The 15,015-nt window shown below is 33.7% G+C and overlaps 1 protein-coding gene across 1 annotated transcript; it reads left to right on the forward strand.

Moving 5' to 3' along the window:
* Positions 1-41: 41 nt before the first annotated feature.
* On the forward strand, positions 42-13,762 carry LOC135128672 (ADAM 17-like protease). Its single transcript, XM_064055674.1, has 9 exons — positions 42-558; positions 605-726; positions 788-1,117; positions 1,165-1,359; positions 1,548-1,686; positions 12,174-12,409; positions 12,466-12,907; positions 12,960-13,075; positions 13,124-13,762. Exons 1-9 carry the CDS (start codon positions 219-221, stop codon positions 13,409-13,411), a joined length of 2,208 nt encoding a protein of 735 aa, XP_063911744.1. The 5' UTR covers positions 42-218; the 3' UTR covers positions 13,412-13,762.
* Positions 13,763-15,015: the final 1,253 nt, after the last annotated feature.

Consider the following 15,015-nt stretch of genomic DNA (forward strand, 5'->3'; position numbering starts at 1 on the left):
GGTACGGGATTTGGGAGAAGTACGCGTCACGTGACGGGGTTGGGTGTGAATCGTGTGTTGTGTTAGCTCCGCCTGTGTACTTCTCGTCGACGCGACTTAGGGGAATTTGGGCAGTGACAGCTGTCAGCTGTTTTATTACAATGACAGGTGTTTTAGATTGTTGTAGATAAACTTTCAATGTTTATTGTTGAATTATGAATTGATAAAAGCGCCGAGTCATGATTGTCGCACCAAACACACACTTTATCGTCGTTTTTTTACAGAAAATGGTGCTAATTAGTTGTTTCATAATGTTTATCTTTGTTGTTGTTGGAAGAGGCTCAATTTATAAAAATCTCAAACACTTTGAGACGATTCACGCCGACGATGTTATTCACACAGTTGTAAAGCGGGGGACCCCAGCAGGCGATCACCCATTCAACAAAATCAAAGAAGTGAACTTTAATACCCACGGTCGTGACTTCCGCCTCATTCTAACCCCGAAACGGAGCGTCCTACATTCGAAATTCAAAGCCTATTCTGTGGATGGAAATGGAAAAGAAACAACCGTCCACATTGGTAAAATTGTCACTATAATTGTCATAGTGTTGTACATTGTTTCTAGACCATGAACAATTTTACCATGGGCGGGTTTTCGGGGAAACCCTGTCTCACGTGAGCTTGCACATCGACGATGGAGTGATAACAGGAAACATTCACTTGCCGGATGAAACCTATCACGTTGAGGTGCACGTCACAAAAACAACACCAAAAACATTTTAATTTAATAAATTGTATTAAATTGTAGCCGTCGTGGCGACACATCCCTCACCTAGACAACAAAACGATGATCACCTACAAGCAATCAGACGTGAAATTCAGTTGGGACCGTGATACTCTACCCCCGGGGCAAGTGGGCCCCAGAATTTGCGGATACGTGAAAGAAGGCGACGATCTTGACGACAATGAGGATGTTGAAGACAACCAATGGACGTCTGAACAACACAGGGAGAAGCGACAGGTGGACCCGTACGATTTTCCGCCTACTAAAACCAGGTGTCCGCTCTTATTGGTCGCGGACTATAGATTCTTCCAAGAAATGGGTGCCAGTAATACTAAAACCACAATTAACTACTTGGTATACTTATTTGGGTGGTTGTTCAATTTTTGAGGTTGTTTTTATAGATAAGTCTTATTGACCGCGTGCATAAAATCTACAATGACACGGTGTGGCAAGACCGCCAGCAGGAAGAAGGTCTCAAGGGGATGGGTTTTGTGATTAAGAAAATCGTGGTGCATAGTGAGCCGACGCGGATCAAAGCGGGCGAGGCGCACTATAACATGATACGAGAAAAGTGGGACGTGAGGAATTTATTAGAGGTAAATACTGATTGTGTGGTTGGTGATTTTTATTTAATTTTGTGTTCTCCAGTTTGTTTATTTTAGCACTGAATGTTCTAAGCTAGTCGTCGTCTGAATAGGAATGCATGAACAACTTTTTAGAGGTTATTATTTTTTATTTTTCGTTAATTTTTTCGTTTTTGTGTTGGGTTAATATTGTGGTGTAGGTTTTCAGCCGAGAGTACACTCACAAGGACTTCTGCTTGGCCCACTTGTTCACCGATCTGAAGTTTGAAGGGGGGATTTTGGGGCTGGCGTACGTGGGGTCTCCGAGGCGCAACTCGGTGGGAGGCATCTGTACTCCAGGTACGTTTTGCTTTATTTCCAGTAGAAGTTCTAAAACTTGTCGAATTAAATATTTTGTAAAAATAATTATCCTGGCGCCTCCACCATTTTTGCAAAATTAAAAACTATGAAATCGGTCTTAAAAGAGATCATTTTTATTGGAAATGTTCTCAGAATCACGAACCTGTGCTTATTTCACCCGTAGCGCTTCAAAAACTGGAATAAAGTGCATTGTTCGCCATTTTAAATAAAAATTGCTATTTTTCAGATTTTGGGGAATTTGGTTGCGGTTGGTATGACAAATGTCAATTTGTAATTTTACAATAATAAATTATTATTAACAATGTGCCCCGAACTAGTCAATTTTGACATCAGTGTGCTAACAAACGTGATGAGAAGATGGCCGTTACTGACTTTCAATTCAATTTGACAGTTAGATACGCCGTCATAAAATTTTCAATATGTTGCCAACCTGACAAAAATTTACAATCTAATTAGTCAATTTGGTTGCTTAAACGCAAAGTAGGACAATTTATCTCAGTGAATTGCGTATTCTATTCATCGAATGTCTAGAAATTTACAGAAATGCATTATTCCGGATGAAATATACCGAGAGAGCAGTAAAAACCATGATCAAAAACAGCCGTGGAATATTTTGCAAGTCTATCAAAGACAAATTTTCAAAAATCCGTGGATGTCTTTGATCGTGTTTTTATTGCTCTCGCGGTATTATTGCGTGTAGTTTTAAAGATTTTTTTTTGATACAGCGCCTCCGCAATTTTTATACAAAAAAATTACACATCATCAAATTGGTCTTAGAAGAAGTCATCTTTATTAAAAAATTTCTCAAAATAAAATGAAACTAAAAATTTTTATTGTTCAAACCGGTCCGAAAATCAATGTCCAGATATGTATTTAAAGAAATGTATTAAATAGTCTGAATATACAGGGCCTTCATTAATATTTGATATCTAGTAGGCTATGGATTTTTAAAATTTTTGTATTTTGTTGGATTTTTTTTAGTTTCTTGGGTTTTTCTAATTCTTTATATTTTTTCTGATTTTTTGCAATTTTTGGATTTCTTGGATTTTTTTTATTGTTTTGATTTTTTTTAATTTTTGGAATTTTTTGGTTTTGATTCAATTTTGTGAATTTGTTTAGAGTTTTTGGATTTGCTTGGATTTTCAAGATTTTCCAAATTTTCCTGATTTTGGGGATTCTCCAGATTCTGTGGATTTTTCAAATTTTCCGGATCTTCTGACTTTTCCAGATTTTTTGGATTTTCTGGATCACCTGAATTTTCCATATTTTTCACATCTTCTGATTTTACAAATTTTCTGGATTTTACAAATTTTTCAGATTTTACAATTTCTGCCAGAAAATCTTGGGCAGTATTTTTCTGTCATTTAAAAAAACACGATGTAGTCTAGGCTTTATTGTCATGATGATTGACACTTAAAAAATAAATTTTGACGTACATCATCATCCACATTCCAGTCTACGTCAAAATGACATACATGGCCAATTTGAGGTTATAAGTACGTAAAGCCGGTTTTCGAGCTTATGTCACTGGAATGACAGAACTGCCTAAGATTTTGTGGCAGAAACTGTACATGTTTTCTGAATTTCCTGGATTTTCTGGACTTTGGGATTTTCTGCATTTTCCAGAAAAACTGCAATAATACCACATGATCGAAAAATTTACCAAGTGTGCATTGGGATTTATTTAAAAAATATATATGTTGGTACTATCGTTATTTTTGACTGCGGTTATTTAAATCTGTAAATTTGACGTTACAAATGTGACACTGAAAAATTTTAACATTGAAGCATTGAAAAAGCAAAAATTAAAAATTTTAAAATGGAGACAAGAGAAATTCCCAATTAAAAAATTGAAAAAACAAAAAATCCAAGTATTGAAAAATTAAAAATCGAAAAACTAAAAATTTCCAAAGTTGAAAAATTGAAATATTTAAAACTGAAAACTAAAAAAGTTGCTAATCGAAAAATTTAAAAATTAAAACCAGAAAAATTTCCTATCGAAAAATGGTAACACTGATTAATTAAAAAAAAAAACAAAATTTTAAACACATCTAAATATTATAAAAGTCAAAAATTGCAAAATGGCATTCGGAAAACTAAAAAATCGAAAAACTGAATAATCGCAAAATTCAAAAATTAAAGAAAATTCGAAATATTGCAAATCAAAAATTGTAAAACTGAAAAATCGAAAAATGGAATAACTGAAAAACTATAAATCGACAAACTGAAAAAATCGAGAAATTTGAGTATCGAAAAAAGAAAAATTTTAATAATCGAAAAATTCAAACACTGAAACATCGAAAAATTGAAAAATGGAAAAATCGAAGTAACTAATAAGCATTCACGTTCGGTAGAAGTAACTGACAGAAACTTTTCTGTGGTTAAGTTGCAATCTTAAGATCACTAGAAATTTAAGATTGGCATCAACTGTCTAATTTTCTAATTCAAATGTCAATCTGAATTGTGTGGAAAAAAAACGAAGTTTTTCTAATTTCAACACGCTTCGTTTCAAGAAAATCCTTAAATACAGCATGGAAACAATTTCAATAAAAGTAATCAAGAGAAAGCTCATTTTAAAGGAAAAGAAACAAGAAATATTTCGTGGTTTTCAAAAAATTGGGTAAAACGGAAACAGTTAAACTGGTGGCAGAAATATTCTCCGTAAAGTTCGCTAGTGTTGTCGAGTGTTTTTCGAATTTTAAAATAATACAGATACAGCGGCTCTTGTGCCGTTAATATTATAATCAGAATCAGAAAGACGACTGCGCAGATTTATATACCTACATGCTTTGTTGGTTCCGTTCTACAATTGGTTTTTAAGTTTTATATAATCGTTATTGTTTTGTAAGAGGTAAAACACTCGGCTTTGAAAATAATTGTACGTAATACACGTATAAATTTAGGTTTCCGAAGGCGAAGTTTTTCACATTTTAAACACGTTATAGCTGCCAGAATCAAATTTCTAAGACGGTACCTATCTCCAATTGCGTGATTGTGGTGAGGATTTACTTTTCATTTTCTTGGATGAGACATGGATATACCAGAACGGATCCATGGTGAAATTGTGGATCCATGATGATGACATCAAAGCTTGTCCTCCTAAAAAAACTAGTGAAGGGAAAAGATTCAAAATTTTACACGCGGGTTGCTCTTTGGGCTTTTAGAGGGATGCGATTTTCTCCTTGGTTCAAAAATAGATTCACCAGATTACCACAAAACCATCACATTTTCGATATTTGACCTTTACTTACTTACATGTCACATTTTTGATACCTACTTTCTGACATGCCAGTAATACATTATACACTAGAACAATTATGTCCGCAGTTACACAGCTTAAAAAAAAAAGTTACCAAATCTAGTTACATCTACCGAACGTGAATTCCTTATAAGAAGTTCGAAAGTTGAAAAATTGAAATATTTAAAATTGAAAATTAGAGAAGTTGCTAATCAGAAAATAGAAACGAAAAGCTGGAAAATCGAAAAATTATAATCGAGGCAACAGAAATCGGAAAACTAAAAAATACCATATGCTTTTTTAAATTGGACATAAGCCGCAAGGCGTAGTTTAATCGGTTTAACCTCAATTTATCTCAATGACAGTGACATTTATATAAAAAATGATTAAACTACTCACGATCAAAGACAGTCATGGGTTTTTGCAAGTTTGTCTTTGATTGTTGCATTTTCAACTCAAGCTTCCAAATTGACGGTAACCTGTTGGACAAGACGAAAATTCTATCAAAGACAAATCTTCAAAAATCCGTGACTGTCTTTGGTCGTGTTTTTCATTGCTCTCTCGGTATTATTTTAATTTAAATTTTTGGATTTTGTTGGATTTTTTGAATTTTTTGGATTTTTTGAGTTTCTTGGGTTTTTCTAATTTTTTAGGTTTTTTTTAGATTTTTTGCAATTTTTGGATTTTTTAGATTGTTTCGATTTTTTGTTTTTTGTTTGGATTTTTTTTAAGTTCTGGAATTTTTGTGGTTTTGATTAAATTTTGTGAATTTGTTTAGACTTTCTGGATTTTCTAGATTTTCCAAATTTTCCTGATTTTGGGAATTCTCCAGATTCTGTGGATTTTTCAGATTTTCCGGATCTTCTGACTTTTCCAGATTTTTTGGATTTTCTGGATCAGCTGAATTTTCCATATCTTCCATATTTTTCACATCTTCTGATTTTCCAAATTTTCTGGATTTTACAAATTTTTCAGATTTTACAGTTTCGGCCAGAAAATCTTGGGCAGTATTTTTCTGTCATTTAAAAAAACACGATGTAGTCTATGCTTTATTGTCATAATGATTGACACTTTTAAAAAATAAATTTTGACGTACGTCATCATCCACATTCCAGTCTACGTCAAAATGACATACATGGCCAATTTGAGGTTATAAGTACGTAAAGCCTGTTTTAGAGCTTGTCACTGGAATGACAGAACTGCCCAAGATTTTGTGGCCGAAACTGTACATGTTTTCTGAATTTCCTGAATTTTCTGGACTTTTGGATTTTCTGCATTTTCCAGAAAAACTGCAATAATACCACATGATCGAAAAAACTTACCAAGTGTGCTTTGGGATTTATTAAAAAAAAAATAAATGTTGGTACCATCGTTATTTTTGACTGTGGTTATTTAAATCTGTAAATTTGACGTTACAAATGTGACACTGAAAAATTTTAACACTGAAACATTGAAAAAGCAAAAATTAAAAATTTAAAAATGGAGATAAGAGAAATTCCCAATCAAAAAATTGAAATAACAAAAAATCCAAGCATTGAAAAATTAAAAATCGAAAAACTAAAAATTTCCAAAGTTGAAAAATTGAAATATTTAAAACTGAAAACTAAAAAAGTTGCTAATCGAAAAATTAAAAAATTAAAACCAGAAAAATTTCCTATCGAAAAATGGTAACACTGATAAATTAAAAAAAAAAAAACAAAACTTTAAATACATGTCTAAATATTATAAAACTCAAAAATTGCAAAATGACATTCGGAAAACTAAAAAAATCGAAAAAGTGAATAATCACAAAATTCAAAAATTAAAGAAAATTCGAAATATTGCAAATCAAAAATTGTAAAACTGAAAAATCGAAAAATGGAATAACTGAAAAACTATAAATCGACAAACTGAAAAAATCGAGAAATTTGACTATCGAAAAAAGAAATATTTTAATAATCGAAAAATTCAAACACAGAAACATCGAAAAATTAAAAATCTAAAAATTTAAAAATGGAAAAATCGAAGTAACTAAGAAGTTCGAAAGTTGAAAAATTGAAATATTTAAAACTGAAAATTACAGAAGTTGCTAATCAGAAAATAGAAACGAAAAGCTGGAAAATCGAAAAATTATAATCGAGGCAACAAAAATCGGAAAACTAAAAAATACCATAGGCTTTTTTAAATTGGACATAAGCCGCAAGGCGTAGTTTAATCGGTTTAACCTCAATTTATCTCAATGACAGTGTCATTTATATAAAAAATTATTAAACTACTCACGATCAAAGACAGCCATGGGTTTTTGCAAGTTTGTCTTTGATTGTTGCATTTTCAACTCAAGCTGTCAAATTGGCGGTAACCTGTTGGACAAGACGAAAATTCTATCAAAGACAAATCTTCAAAAATCCGTGACTGTCTTTGATCGTGTTTTTTATTGCTCTCTCGGTATTATTTTAATTTAAATTTTTGGATTTTGTTGGATTTTTTGAATTTTTTTGATTTTTTGAGTTTCTTGGGTTTTTCTAATTTTTTAGGTTTTTTTTAGATTTTTTGCAATTTTTGGATTTTTTTAGATTGTTTCGATTTTTTGTTTTTTGTTTGGATTTTTTTGAAGTTCTGGAATTTTTGTGGTTTTGATTAAATTTTGTGAATTTGTTTAGATTTTCTGGATTTTCTAGATTTTCCTGATTTTGGGGATTCTCCAGATTCTGTGGATTTTCCAGATTTTCCGGATCTTCTGACTTTTCCAGATTTTGTAGTTTCCAGATTTTTTGGATTTTCTGGATCAGCTGAATTTTCCACATTTTCCATATTTTTCACATCTTCTGATTTTCCAATTTTCTGGATTTTCCAATTTTTTCAGATATTACAGTTTCGGCCAGAAAATCTTGGGCAGTATTTTTCTGTCATTTAAAAAAAAACACGATGTATTCTAAGCTTTATTGTCATAATGATTGACACTTTTAAAAAATAAATTTTGACGTACGTCATCATCCACATTCCAGTCTACGTCAAAATGACATACATGGCCAATTTGAGGTTATAAGTACGTAAAGCCTGTTTTAGAGCTTGTCATTGGAATGACAGAACTGCCCAAGATTTTGTGGCCGAAACTGTACATGTTTTCTGAATTTCCTGGATTTTCTGGACTTTGGGATTTTCTGCATTTTCCAGAAAAACTGCAATAATACCAAATGATCGAAAAAAACTTGCCAAGTGTGCTTTGGGATTTATATAAAAAAAAAAAAATTATGTTGGTACTATCATTATTTTTGACTGGGGTTATTTAAATCTGTAAATTTGACGTTACAAATCTGACTCTGAAAAATTTTAACATTGAAACATTGAAAAAGCAAAAATTAAAAATTTAAAAATGGAGATAAGAGAAATCCCCAATCAAAAAATTGAAAAACAAAAAATCCAAGTATTGAAAAATTAAAAATCGAAAAACTAAAAATTTCCAAAGTTGAAAAATTGAAATATTTAAAACTGAAAACTAAAAAAGTTGCTAATCGAAAAATTTAAAAATTAAAACCAGAAAATTTTCTTATCGAAAAATGGTGACACCGAAAAATTGAAAAATTCGGAAGTTAAAAAATCGATGAATTTAAAAATGATAACTACAAAAAATTTTAATTGAAAAATCGAGAAAGTAAAAATTGCAAATTGTATAAATAAAATTCGAAGCGAAAAACTGATATATTAAAAAAAACAAAATTTTAAATACGTATCTAAATATTATAAAAGTCAAAAATTGCAAAATAACATTCGGAAAACTAAAAAATCGAAAAACTGAATAATCGCAAATTTCAAAAATTTGAGAATATTCGAAAAATTGTAAAACTAAAAAATCGAAAAATGGAATAGCTGAAAAACTATAAGTCGACAAACTGAAAAAATCGAGAAATATGAGTATCGAAAAAAGAAAAATTTTAATCGAAAAATTCTAACACTGGAACATCGAAAAATTGAAAAATTCAAAAATTAAAAATCTACAAATTTAAAAATGGAAAAATCTAAGTAACTAAAAAGTTCGAAAGTTGGAAAATTGAAATATTTAAAACTAAAAATTAGAAAAGTTGGTAATCGAAAAACCGAAACGAAAAGTTGGAAAATCCAAAAATTATAATCGATGCAACAAAAACCGAAAACTGAAAAATACCGTATGCTTTTTTAAATTGGACATGAGGGGAGGCTTTGAAACAAAAGATGTGAAAGACGCAAGGTGTAGTTTAATTGGTTTAACCTCAATTTATCCCAATGACAGTGACATTTACATAAAAAAATATTAAACTACTGAAGTTAGTTTGTCTTTGATTGTTGCATTTTCAACTCAAGCTGGCAAATTGACGGCAACCTGTTGGACAAGACGAAAATTCTATCAAAGACAAACCTTCAAAAATCCATGGCTGCCTTTGATCGTGTTTTTTAATGTTCTATCGGTATTATTATTATTTTGCCTTTTTGTTTTAATATGTGTAGACTTCTTATCACAACATGAAACTTAAAACATGTTTAAAATGGAAAATTTGTATAAGCAAATATTAAGAAGTCAGGAGTACCAATTCTTAATTTTTTTTAAGATTTTGGGGAATTTTGTGGTGCTTGCAACAACAAATGTTAGACTGTAACATTTCAACTTTACTTGTTTTAAATATCGTATGATTTTTTAAACTGGCTTTGGAAACAAAAGATCTGGAAGACGTAGGGCGTAGTTTAATCGGTTTAACCTCATTTATCTCAATGACAGTAACATTTATATAAAAAATAGTTAAACTACGCTCTACGTGTCACATCTTGCGTTTCCAGAGCCTATATATATATATATATGCGCGTATTCTATTGATCAAATCTTTAGAAAATTACAGAAATGCATTATTCCGGATAAAATATACGGCGAGAGCAATAAAAATCACAATCAAAGGCAGCCATGGGTTTTTGCAAGTTTGTCTTTGATTGTTGCATTTTTAACCCAAGTAATTAAATTCTGAAAAGACGACTACGTATATTAAGAAAAAAGGGCAAAATATAAGCCCCGCCCACCCGCCCTGTCTCAATTCTGATGATTTTTTTTTTTAATAGTCAAGAGACCTAGGAGAGGAATTTAATTGCAAAATTCTTATTATTTCTCTACAAGAAATTACCATGTCAGACGTGTTTTTCAAAAAAGACTATGTATATTAAGAAAGATTAAGCCCCACCCATACCTTCCCTGATCGAAATAGTAATAAAGTTTTGATTCGTTGCCAGACCAAGGGGCGGAGCCTGAGATGGGGTGGGTGGGCGGGGTTTATTTTTCTCAATGTACATAGTATTCTTTGAACAACACGATACTCAAAAACATGTTTTTAATTCTTTGAAAAGAAATAAGTGTTTTGCAGTTAAGCTCCGCCCCCTTGGTTCACGGCGAATAAAAAATCATTACAATTGAGATAGGGCGGGTGGGTGGGCTTACTTTTTGCCTTTGTGTTTTAACACATATTAGACTTCTTTTCACGACATGAAACTTAAAACATGTTTAAAATGGTAAATTTGTGTAAGCAAATATCGATTTTGCCATAATTGCAAAATCCATATTTCCTTGCAAAAACCATTTTAACCATGTTTAAGTTTCTTGTTATGAAAAGATGGCTATGTATATTAAGAAAAAAAAAAAGGCAAAATATATACCCCGCCCACCCGCCCTGTCTCTATTCGGACGATTTTTTTATTGGTCGTAAGCCGAGAATCGGAGCTTAAAAAATCTTTATTTTTCTAAGCCATGTGAAATATGTTCTTAAATAATCTTGTTATACAAAGTAAGCCCCACCCATCCGTCTCTATCTGCTTAACCTAAATTTCTAATACGTCAAATACCACAGTAATGCCACATGATCGAAAAAAGCTTGTCAAGTGTGCTTTGGAATTTATTTAAAAACATGTCAGTGTCATTATTTTTAACTAACGTTATTTAAATCTGTCAGTTTGACGTTGTCTTTTGTCATTGACATTGATTTACAGAACCTCGAAATGTAAACGTGACACTTTTCATACGAAAATGATAGAAATCACCAATGCTGGCAATGTAATTAAAAAAAATCCAGAGCATATTTTAATAAATGAAATAAATTAAAGTCCATGAAGTCGGTCTTAGAAGGCATTCTTTCTACTTGAAATCTCAGAATCACGAATCTGTGCTTACTTTCACTCTATCGCTTCAGAAAATAGCAAACATGCTTTTTTTGTCATATTAGCAACATTTTTCAAATTTTATGGTGGCAAACCTGTTTGTCAACTGTGAACTGCCATTTCAAGAATATCCACGTGAAATTATCATTTTATTTAATTTGTTTGACAGTTATTTGACCGTAACTGTCAAACCACACAGTCTACTAGATCATCAGTGTGACGTTATTTTTTTATCAGTGACATTGATTACATTACCAGAGAATATAAATGTTGCACTTCTCATACGAAAATGACAGAAATCGCCAATGCTGGCAATACAATTAAAAAAATCCAAAGCACACGGCGACTTCGATATGAAACGTCAAATTTCAACTTGAACTTGACAGTCTGTCAGTAGCACCAACTTACAAACAAAATTCTCCTGTAGAAGTGAATAATTATCCCGACGCCTCCACCATTTTTTCGTAATGTTAAAGTTCCTTAAAGCGATCTCAAAAGAGATTTTTTTTGTTGGAAATTTTGTCAAAAAACCGATTAAAATTGTACAAATTGACCCGAAATGGCTTTTACTCGGTTTAAATATGTACGTATTCTAGAGCGCGATTTACAATTACTGTTTCAGTTGGTATCACGAAATTTTGCTTGAAACTGGTAAAGCTGTCACCTCACTTAACTTCATGTTGTCACTGTTTAACAGTGACATTTAATTTAAATCAAAATTTGTCGTTGATTATTATTAAAATGTCATAACCTAATTTTCTTGAGCACTTAAAAGTGACATCGCTAAGCATTTGGATCAGATTCGGCAACAGCAGCCCAAGAAAAATTTCCCAGAATTGCTTAATTCTATTGCCAACTGAAACATTTGTTAGGCGCTCGTGTCAAACTTGACAAATGTAAATTGACATACTAGCATTGCTGCCAACACAAAATGTGCTTCAGTCATTAATAACCACCCGGAATTTAAAAAATAACCAATCGATCGAAACAAAGTCCCTTAGTAGGCCATGAATTTGACAGATCGATCTCAAAACGCTCATAGTGGTTCCAAAAACGCACTAACTTGGTGTAAACTCTGCAGAATACTTCAAAAACGGCTACACCCTTTACTTAAACTCCGGCTTAAGTTCAAGCCGCAATCACTACGGTCAAAGAGTGATAACCAGAGAAGCCGATCTAGTCACAGCGCACGAATTCGGCCACAATTGGGGCTCCGAACACGACCCCGACATCCCCGAGTGTTCCCCAAGCGCAAGCCAAGGCGGCTCCTACCTCATGTACACCTACAGCGTGAGCGGCTACGACGTCAACAACAAAGTACGTACCACCTTCAAAGCACCAGCTTGTTTTCACCACCTTGAATTTTTCTGTAGCGCTTTTCTCCATGCAGTCTGCGCTCCATCCGCAAAGTCCTCCAGGCCAAATCCGGCCGCTGCTTCTCCGAGCCCGAAGAGAGCTTCTGCGGCAACTTGCGCGTCGAAGGCGACGAGGAGTGCGACGCCGGGCTCCTAGGCACCGAAGATAACGACTCCTGCTGCGACAAAGACTGCAAGCTGCGCCCCAAAGCTGTTTGCAGTGACAAGAACTCCCCCTGTTGCCAGAACTGTCAGTACATGACTAGCGACGTGAAGTGCAGGGAGGCGCAATACGCCACTTGCGAACAAGAGTCTAAGTGCACGGGCACGCAGGCGGAGTGCCCCAAGAGTCCCCCCATGGACGACGGCACGAGCTGCCAGGAGCGCGGCAAGTGCAAAGGGGGTAAATGTATCCCGTTTTGCGAGACGCAGGGGCTGCAGAGCTGCATGTGCGATATAAGTAAGTACCAACATAACCGGCTAAAATCTCGTGTGACTTAAGTCATGTTTAGTTGTGGATGCGTGTAAGCGGTGTTGCCGCTCCAACATCAACGAGACGTGCTCGCCTGTGGAGCCGCCGGATATTCTGGCTGATGGGACACCGTGTATACAGGGGTTTTGCAACAAGGTGAGTTTGAGGGTGACTTCCAGGGGTTAGTAAAGTGAGGACTTGTAGGGTCACTGTGAGAAAACCGTGCAAGATGTAGTCGAGCGATTTTGGGATATCATTGAAGATATTAATATAAATAAAGTTTTGTTGTTTTTGAGAGATAACATAGTTGGAACTGTCGTTTTGGTGACGGCTTTGTTGTGGATACCGACGAGCTGCGTGATCAACTACGTGGATAGAAAGCGCAGGCGCGAGGAACAGGACAGGTGGGATTGGCGGCATAAAAGCGACTTAATCCATCCCTCTGAAAACAGACGGATCATCTACATAAGGGTACCCAGAAGGAACGTCTAGGTCAAAAACACACATACTCATTGTAAATAAGTCTTTATTAAGATTAATATCACACAAGTGTGAACAGCTCTTAAAAAATAGTTGTCAGTTTCTAGGGTGTGGACAAAGAACGAGATATTTGTCTACGGAAAGTGGCATTGCGTGAAGTTTTATGGTTACAATAGTTGTAGATATCACTTAGACTTAAATCATTTATTCAATTGATGAACTATGTACTACATGTAATATCACCTGCAAAACGGGTTATGTGTCAACGTGTACTACGATTTCCTGCAACAAAGGGGAGCAAAAGGTCCACATATGTAAAAGAACGACTGTAGCTGAAAATTGACGAATAAACTTTTTATAGTCGCTTATATTTTTTCGTGCCTACCGAAACTAACTTTTGTAGTCAATTATGGAAATTTAGGAGAAAATGTTTTGTTGACAGTGCCACGATGCGACACTTGGTGGTGAGTGAGTCGTGAAAAGAATTTTGCGCACACTTTGCACACAATTTTTTCTGCAACAGTGACAGTTTGTTAAAAATGGACAAGAAAATCGTTCGTTGTTTGTATGTAAATGCGACTCGTTGACATTTGTTTATTTTTTAAACAAGTTTTTTTGTAATATGTATTTTTTTATTAAAAACATCAAAATAAATGTAGTTATTTTTGACAGCCTTAGTTGGCAGCTATGCAAGTATACAAGTTACTGTCGAATGTTGGCACGAGTTCGGACAAATGTCAAATCTGACGTTAAATAAAGAAGAAAGAAATAAGATTTGTGTTATCGTTCCACGGTTATGAAGTCAGGAATACCAATCCTTAAATTTTTTAAGAGTTTGGGGAATTTTGTGGTGGTTGGAACAACAAATGTCAGATTGTAGCATTTCAAGTCTACTTGTTTTAAATATCGTATGATTTTTTTAAACTGGACATTAGGGGCGGCTTTGGAAACAAAAGATCTGAAAGATGTAGGGCGTAGTTTAATTGGTTTAACCTCAATTTATCTCAATGACAGTAACATTCATATAAAAAATAGTTAAACTACGCTCTACGTCTTTCACATCTTCTGTTTCCAAAGCCTTCCCTGATGCCACATTTAAAAAAAATTGACCATTTTAAACGTGTTTTAAGTTTCTAAAAATAAAAAAATCATCACAATTGAGATGGGGTGGGTGGGCGGGGTTTATTTTTCTTAATGTGCATAGTATCCTTTGAACAACACGATACTCAAAAACATGTTTTTAATTTATTGTAAAAAAATAAGTATTTTGCAGTTAAGCTCCGCCCTTCTTTGATAACGGCGAATAAAAAAATCATCACAATTGAGATCGGGCGGGTGGGCGGGCTTACATTTTGTCTTTGTGTTTTAATATGTGTAGACTTCTTTTCACGACATGAAACTTAAAACATGTTTAAAATGGAAAATTTGGAAATATCGATTTTGCACTTTGGCTCCGCCCTAAAAAAATAAAGGGCGGGTGGGCGGGGCTAGTACTTACTAAGATAAGACTGATTTTTCTAAATGTTTTTTTTTTGTTAAAGGTTTTTCGTTGTAGATCTACAATTTAAAAACCATGTTGATGCTCTGATATAGATATAACTTTTCACTACAGGATA

The sequence above is a fragment of the Zophobas morio genome, unplaced genomic scaffold (genome assembly GCF_036711695.1).
Source record: "Zophobas morio isolate AGI-343-1 ecotype UQ-CSIRO unplaced genomic scaffold, CSIRO_AGI_Zmor_V1 ptg000014l, whole genome shotgun sequence".
Classification (NCBI taxonomy): domain Eukaryota; kingdom Metazoa; phylum Arthropoda; class Insecta; order Coleoptera; family Tenebrionidae; genus Zophobas; species Zophobas morio.